Raw genomic sequence first — 8,587 nt, 5'->3', positions numbered from 1 at the left:
ACTGGAAACTACTGATTAAGTAACCATTCAGAAACCCTACGGTCCCTCGCTGTACCGTACATCCGCCGTCGGTCCGTACAGCAGAATTTGTCTATGAAGATTTGTAGCTTCTTTAATACACACACACACACACGTTTTTCAAATTTAAAATACCAGTTTTAATAATTAAGTTGAATTTCATGTAAACTAAATAATATTCAATACATCCATATACATATCAATTCATTAGTTTGTATTTTAATGTATTTTCAGCAAGAAAGCCCATCTAATGAAGGAACATTTTCTGATGAATCTCCAGAGGAGCCTAAAGAAAGTAGCAAAGCAGCAATTTCTTCCTTAATATCTGATGGAAGTATGGAACATATCACAATCATATCTCTCTGTGTTCATTCATTATTTTGAAAGGCCTGTTTTAATTTATTCTTAATGTAATAAGAAAATACCTTTAATTGAAAATTCTGTTAAAGTATTTATGGTGATTTTTTTTTAATGATCCTTTAAAACTTTGGTATGGTGTTTATTTTCACCTACAGTGCATTTCTGACAAAATTTTTAGGATTGAGTTCAGATATTAAGATATTAAAGATCTTGAATAATAATATTGGATTATTTTTTTACTTTTGTTTTCTGTTTCTGTCCAGTTATATGGCTTAAAATAAGTACATGGTTTTATTTTGGTATCAGGTAAAAAAAAAAGGGGGGAATCCTCAATAGCCACAGCACTTAAGTCTTTTAGGCAGTATTAAATTAATCTATGAGAGCTTTTTTCCCTTTTTTTATTAACTGTAATTTTGTGTGTCAGCAATACCAAGTGTGGGGTGTATGTATACCTGATTCGATTTTATCACTCATCATTATCTTTACCAGGCTACTCTCAAAATGAAATTATTTTAGGCTGGATTAGAGTAAGTTAACCTATGAGACCTAGGTCAAATACATCAATCGAAAGGGTTTGATTTGACCTCCTGAGTCCAAAACTATAATTAGATTTCAAATTGGTTAAGAGATGACAGAGCTGTGAGCTAAAAGTTTGTACTTGAAAAACGTGGAGCCATTCTATGAGCCATTATGCTGTGACTAAAATAAAACATGGGGAAAATACTGACCAAATTTCTACATCCAAGAAAGATCTGGTCACAATGGCCACCAGAAATATTTTTGATTGTAAATCTTATGAAAAAATGTATGCTGTATTTCAGAATACAGTTCAGTTATGTGACAAAATGGAATGTGTATATAAAAAAAGAGTATCTCGTGTTTACATAGCATGAATTTTCCAAACAATGTCAAAAACTGTTTAAAACTACATTATTTTAACAGTGGCTGCTGTGTCTGTTCGTTTTCATGGATTCATATAAGTTTATCATAGTCAAATGGAAGTTAAACTCGTTGTCTTTTCAGTATGAAACTTCTTGTACAAATTTTTTTCACAAAAGTCAATCTTTACGTTTACTAATTTTAGGTTGTTTGCTCTGGATTAAAATAGGTTCCTTAATTTTGAAATCTAAAAAATAACTGTGTGTCAAAATATTTTTATTTGATAACATTATCTGTCTTAAACAAAGGTTTTTGTAAATATGCTAACTGTGTTAAAATTTAGTATTATCATTCACATGTTCTTCTGTGCAGTTGTACTAACACATAGAAAAGAACAAGTGAGATATTGATTGTTTCTAAATTCTGAAGTTTTTTCGTATTTTAAGCAATATTTTTGGAAGTTGAATATAATCTTAACAAGGAGTTTGACATTTACGTTTGTCAAACTTGATGCGTGGTTAGGTGTTTTTAGTTTTGAAAATATCTAATTCCTTTCTGTTTTATATTATTTAGAACTGAAGACCCTCACCATATCGCAGTTAAATGGGGTGTTACTTGAACTGGAAACTCTGATTAAGAACCATTCAGAAACCCTGGTCCAGCAGCTAGCTTTAAGAGATGAGCTAGAATTTGAAAAAGAACTCAAGAATACTTTTATCTCGTTTCTGCTGGGTATTCAGAATAAGAGACGCCAGTACCACATGGACAAGAAGAAGGGTCGAACTGTTGGAAGCAATGGCATGGAGCCAAAGGTAGCTAGTTTTGGGTAATATCTCTCATAGCTGTTAGTTGTTCTGTTTATGTAGGGAGATATCTGACAAACTTTCCATATATATATCTTGTAATCAAAATTTATTCTAAAATCAGTTTGTATTTGACCTGTCAATATCTATATAGTCTTGGAAATTGAAGATTCAGGTATATATTTGAGAAATAGAAATTTTATCTAAACTCCATGAGAATTGTTTTAATATCAATAAAATCAACTGATATAATAATAATAATTATATATATTATATGTAGGACTAGTATTTTATAAACATTACAATGCCATAGAAGAATACTCACAAACCTTGGGAGATAACATGTAGCTTTGACAACAGTGGTCAGTACAAGTGGGATTGTGAATACTAATAATACAACAAATATCTATCAATATAAATAAACTAACCTAAGTAACAACATTGCTGAGAGAAAATTATGAAGATATTGCTTTGATAAATGCCCAATGGCCAATCTGAAAATGACTAATTTCATCATAAAAAAAAATAGTTTCTCAATAGTTTTCTTGTTAAGTATTACCAAAAATTGTTTTCCTATCAATAAAAAGCACTGTTATAATGCATTACTGTAAGCCTACATGTACTTTGCTTTAATGTTTGCATTTTATAAAGCCCAAAGTATATGCATATTTTGTAGTTAATTTAAAAATAAAAAGTAGAATTGATGCCTAGTACTTTAAAGTGAGCCTTGATAAAGTAAGAAAACAGAAAAAATAACCATTAATTACTTGACCAGCAGTTTTCCAGGTATTACCTGAAAGCTTTCATTTCGTGTTTTGATGTTGTTTTTTTCATTATCATATGAAAAGAGGTTCAACTTATTTTTAGCTGTGGCATAGCTGCTCCTAGAATGGCTCCGAGTTTTTTTTCGAGAACAAACTTTTAGCTCATAGCTCCGTCATTCTTGACTGATACGAGATCTAATTACTGTTTTGTACTTTCGTTTGATGTATTTGACCATGCCCAAGGTCTCATAGATTAATTTACTCTAATCCTGCCTAAAAGAATTTCAGTTTGAGGATAGGCTGGTAGAGATCCTGATGAGTAACGAAATAGAATCACAAATAACAAAACATTGTTTTGTTATTTGTGATATTCAGACTAGCAGTGTATGGATCATCAGTGTGTGTAGTTTAACAGAAGATGAGTTGATTGAACAAAAGGAATGTGCAAGACACCAAGCTGCAGGGTTTCATGGTTTTTAGCTGAGATCAAGTGGCTTGGATTTAAGACAGAGAAATAACAAAAACTTGCCCAATGCTTGGTATTGCTGGCACACAAAAATATAGCTAATACAAATGAAAAAAAAAAGGGTCTCATAAATTTACTCCTATCCTGCTCAAAAGAATTTCAAGTTCTGCAGCCATTGACGGTTCCCTTTTGTTTCTTTTTTTTTAAAAAAAAAGGACTTCCCACATCAAAAGGATAAAATCTATGGAAAAATTATAAAAAAGATATGAATTTTTCAACACAAATCTAATTTTCTTTTTTTATTCACATTTTTAATGTTCAAAAGGGATAAAGTAGAGTTTTTCATGAAAACAGATACTTAAGTATGTTATTTTACCCTGGTAATGTTGAACTTTTTGTGTATTTCCTTATAAATTATACTTTATGAACATTTCACTGTGACTTTTGGTGGAGTTCCATGCTTTCAATACAAGCAGTAAGCATGTCTTGTGAGTTAATGCTTATCCAAAAGGAGGCAACATTGTTTTGTTATTTGTGATATTCAGACTGGCAGTGTATGAATCATCAGTGTGTGTAGTTTAACAGAAGATGAGTTGATTGAACAAAAGGAATGTGTAAGACACCAAGCTGCAGGGTTTCATGGTTTTTAGCTGAGATCAAGTGGCTTGGATTTAAGACAGAGAAATTACAAAAACTGGTTGAACTTGCCACTTACTTTAAAACGTTTTGTTTTCCTGCTATCTTAAAGGCTCTTTATGGCATAGTTTTAACCAAATTGGAATAAAGTTTACTTTAGTGGTAAGTTATTTAAGACACAAACACGTAAGAATGGGAAATTTGTCATCCTGTTGATTTTCAACAATTGACTTTTACTGGAATGTTTACCATTTAAAAACTGCAGGAATTCATTAACCAGCTAAACTTTGATAAACACCACAAAATTATCATAAGCACGTCTCTTGTAATACACAGGTTTAAAATGCTCAGGACAAGACTTAACCAAACTTATTCATGGAAGCTCAGAAAAAGATTATAAAGGTCAGGCCCAAGGCTTGAGACCATAGCCACTCCATTAATCGTTTCAAAGATTTTACTGTTAAAAATAAAATGAGATTGTTTCATTACAAAACATAAAATAGTTTTTAAAAACACCTTTAGTTATATTTTGTACAGTTTCATTCTCAGCAAGCACAAGGTTAAAATAAAGGTCAGTGGTTTTGTCTAGAACAGCAGTTCTCAAACTTCACTGTCCTGTGTTACTTCAGAATTGTTATTATTGACCAATAAAACATGAGTTACAAGGAAGTATAAAGAATTGATATTTTGGCAATCAAAGGTCAGTTTTTAAAGTCTGAAAGTATTTGCAATTCTCTTGAAAGGCACTTGTAACCCACAATTTGAAAGCTGTTTATCTAGTTATATTTATAAACAGTAACTTTATATCATAAATAGTGTAATGAATATCTAAATTAAATTGTGTCTGCTTAAGTTATTGACAAATTCAAAAGTATCCAGATATTCATCCTATACAAAAATAGTCAATGGTTGATGATAGGTGTTTACTCTAGAAACATTTAGTTTTAACTGTGGACATCCCTGTTTGTGAACCTTATGGAGTCCATGTAAAACAATACAGTGTAAACCTTTAGTCTGATTTATTGGTTTCTTCTGCTATGATACCTCTTATTTTTAATTCAAAAGTATATGGTAAGATTGGCTTTCTTGATTGTTGCTGGATAATTCTTATTATGTATTAACCTGTCTGTATTACTTAGAATAGATTTAATTTTGTTGATGTGTACACTATTTCATATCCACAAGTTCAGTCAAAATGTGACTTTAAAACAGAGTCTAAATCAAAAGGCTTCTTCAACTTTAAAGACAAACAACATCCACTAAATACATCATTAGTGGTATATGAGTTCATATACCCAAGGATATATGAGATCAACCACTAGAAGGCTCTGCAGTCGAATGAAATAACACTATGATGCTAAAACCTACAACACCAGCAGTATTACCGACCACTGCCGAAACAAGTGTGATGTTGTGCTTGTCTCCAGTTTTTTCTGCATCATTCTCCATTTATAAGAAGAATTCCACCTTAGAATCTCATGCCATTAAGCTAAGAAAAACAACTCTTAATCAGAAGACAAATATACTACAACTACATTTTCAAATGTGGAAATGTAAAGAAAAGGACAAGAACTTCAATCATCAAATATGAGGTGGGCTATAAATTAAAACAATTTAATTTTTTGTACAAATATTTAACAACATTATATGATTTAATTTTATCTCGTTTACAGTACCTAACCACAGTCATTCCATACAATGCTGAACAAGGACCACCATCTAACAGGTCATTGCAGGTTCTTATCAAAAGTGAGTGTTGATGCCTGATTTCCATTATCAAGTATAAAGCTCTATTTTGGATGCATATAACATTATCTGTAATACAGTATTGTTCCACAAGATCCTGTTATGATGATGTTCCATATGATACATTTAATACGTTGATTCAGGTGCACAGTGAGCATATTCCATATATTTACTGTGTTATGTGAGATACAGTTAGCATGTAAATTTATGTGCACAATGATCATGTTCTATATACTACTTATGTTATTCTGCAAGATACATTTAGCATGTATGGTTAATACATTAACTGTGTTGTTCCATATATTTACCACATTGATTTATGTGATACAGCATTAGCATATGTTGATTTGTGTAATACAATATGACCATTTTGATTCATGTGTTACAGAAATATTTATTTTTTTTACATGTAAAGCAATTACCAATTTGTTGTATGTACTGAGTGTGTCATGTAAGAAGTTTTAAACTAGATTGTTTCGAGCATTATAGGTGCCTTTCTGATGTTCTCTTCTGTTTTAGTCCTGCAAGCAATCAATGATGACAGTCCAATGGTACCAATACTTTTGACAGACTACATCCTGAAAGGTAAGACATTATTAAAAATCTTATTTTATGTCGTACTGTTTGCCGAAGCTTTACATAGTAAAGCTAATTACCAAAAATTTATTAAACCAACAAAATACTTTTGCATCATTACCTTTATGCTTATTTTATGAACTGTTTGTTCTGTTGTAATAACTTGTTAAATCATGTACAATGTAATATTTTAAATATTAGGCTTATTCATTAAACATTGTTCTATAAAAATTAAGTTTAGAGGAATATTATATTTCCTTTTTGTCAGCTAGATTAAGATAATTAAATTAGACCTCCTGAACAAGTCTTAAGAGTCGTATTTCAAAGAATGTTGCCAACTTGACTATGACTAAAATTAAAAATGCAGACAAAATATACCATTGCTTTACTGTTACTTTGTATATCTTGAGTGTAGAAAGCTTCAGAGCAACCAGATTCTGGTTGTAAAATGTTTTGTTTTACTTTCCAGTTTTGTGTCCAACGTGAGAATCTTTTCATTGAAGGACACTCCAAAAGAAAAGAAGGGTGGACTATTGTATTATGTTTTCCTCAGAATGCTCTGTGTTGCTGTTGTATTTGTTTGAGTGCTCATTTTAATTTAAAAAAAAAAAGACTTTAATTTAAAACAAACGTTATGATTTATTATACTTCATTAATGAAGGCATTCTTTAACAAAACTAAATATTTTCTTACATTATCTTGGACATATTGTTTAATGTTTATTCAACAAATAGAACAGTTGTGTAGTCATGGGTAAAAATATGCTCTTTACAGAAGTAAAATCATGTAAAAGATTAACTGTATACTGCGGTAAATTGTACAACTTGGTACATATGTAAACAAAAAAAACATATTTTCTGAAATTACATGCTTTTGAATTCTTTCACTTAAAAGATAAATAATGTTTATACTTAACAAATTAAGGAATATATGGTGATACCTTTTTGTGTTTTATATATTTGTGGATTTTAATAGGCAAAGGCAACTTTTTAATTGTCCTGTTAGGTTTATAAATAATATTTTGAGTCTTATTAGTGATGTAATATAACCTGGTAAGGTAAAGCCATTCATACTGTGAAATCTGTTATTAGCGAGTTGTAAAATATAAAACAGATTCTTCCAGCGTAAGCTTAACGAATGTGCAGTGAGAGGCCAATTCAATTAGGAATTGCATTTAAAAATACTGCAACTAAAGGTAACTTCCTCAATATAAACATTTTTAAGTTTACTAAAATGAATAAGAACTACAATGTTTCTAAATCTAATAGAATTTGAAGATGAGCTTCGATATTCATCTACGAAATTAGATTTGAACAGCTCATCTTAAATGACCTAAAATATTATGACTTGAGAAGTTCATTAGCTTTCCAAGCTTATTTGTCAAAATGTGATTTCTACAGATTTTTAGTGACATAAATAAGTTTATCTCTAGATTATGAAATAAAGATGAAATTACATATATACAATATGATTAGGACTTAATTTTGAAAATGTGGAATCCAATACTATGTAGATTTAGGTCCAGAAGTTTAAAAACAAAAATAAGTGGTACTTTTCCCTATGACTACAACTGTCTGAAATGTTTTTTGAGGTTTGAGAACTTGCTTTCTTCCATAGTTGAGATGATCAAAGAAGGTATTATTTACATTATTTTTTAACAAATGAAAACTAAAGGTATTGTTAACATCGTGTCAGATTCTCAGGAACTTGTATTTATCTGCAAACTATGAACAATGAAAGTACGTTTTTTGGTTCGAGATTTTTGTCTCAATTGTTCTATATGTACATATATATATTACTATTTGTAGAAAGTAGTTTGAAGACTATTTATTTCAAGTAAATGTTGTAATGTCTCATTTTTTTTTGTTAGATCTACCCTTTAAGCTGCTGTCTTCAGTATCTTGCAAGAAAAACACACAACTAAATAATACTCATGCTCTTTTGTAAGTTTTAATTTTTCCATGCCAGGTTTTTCTGGATGTTGATACTATGATACTAACATCGTGTAAGAATATATGGTGATACGTAGTATGTTGTTTCTCTTTTTGAATTTTTAGAGGCAGCTTTAAACATGTTTTTAATTATTCAGTTAGGTTTATAGTGTTTAGTATTTATGTTATAAATATGTTGAGGCTCATTAGTGATATATGGATTTGTGATGATTATTTCTGAAGTGAGTAGTGACAAGCAAATAAGCCACAGGACGATTTAGTCTGGCTACTCATGGTGAATTTCCAAGTTGTAATGCAACTTAATAATTGATTTTGTTATAAAACTTTATAATAAAAAAAAAAAGAAATGTAAGAATATATAGATGGCAATTGACTGACTGGAATGCC

The 8,587-nt window shown here is 30.3% G+C and overlaps 1 protein-coding gene across 1 annotated transcript in view; it reads left to right on the top strand.

The window, feature by feature from the left end:
- LOC106462749 (fasciculation and elongation protein zeta-2-like) overlaps positions 1-8,523 on the top strand; it is a 23,923-nt gene extending 15,400 nt beyond the window's left edge. Inside the window, exons 4-8 of the mRNA XM_022390081.1 lie at positions 253-352; positions 1,831-2,069; positions 5,600-5,675; positions 6,192-6,257; positions 6,718-8,523. Of these exons, the coding sequence (XP_022245789.1) occupies positions 253-352; positions 1,831-2,069; positions 5,600-5,675; positions 6,192-6,257; positions 6,718-6,734 (498 nt within the window). The 3' untranslated portion in view covers positions 6,735-8,523. The remainder of the gene's footprint in view (positions 1-252; positions 353-1,830; positions 2,070-5,599; positions 5,676-6,191; positions 6,258-6,717) is intronic.
- The last annotated feature ends 64 nt before the right edge of the window (positions 8,524-8,587 follow it).

Source organism: Limulus polyphemus, unplaced genomic scaffold (assembly GCF_000517525.1).
Source record: "Limulus polyphemus unplaced genomic scaffold, Limulus_polyphemus-2.1.2 Scaffold1239, whole genome shotgun sequence".
NCBI lineage: Eukaryota > Metazoa > Arthropoda > Merostomata > Xiphosura > Limulidae > Limulus > Limulus polyphemus.
This window is presented reverse-complemented; position numbering and strand designations above follow the sequence as displayed.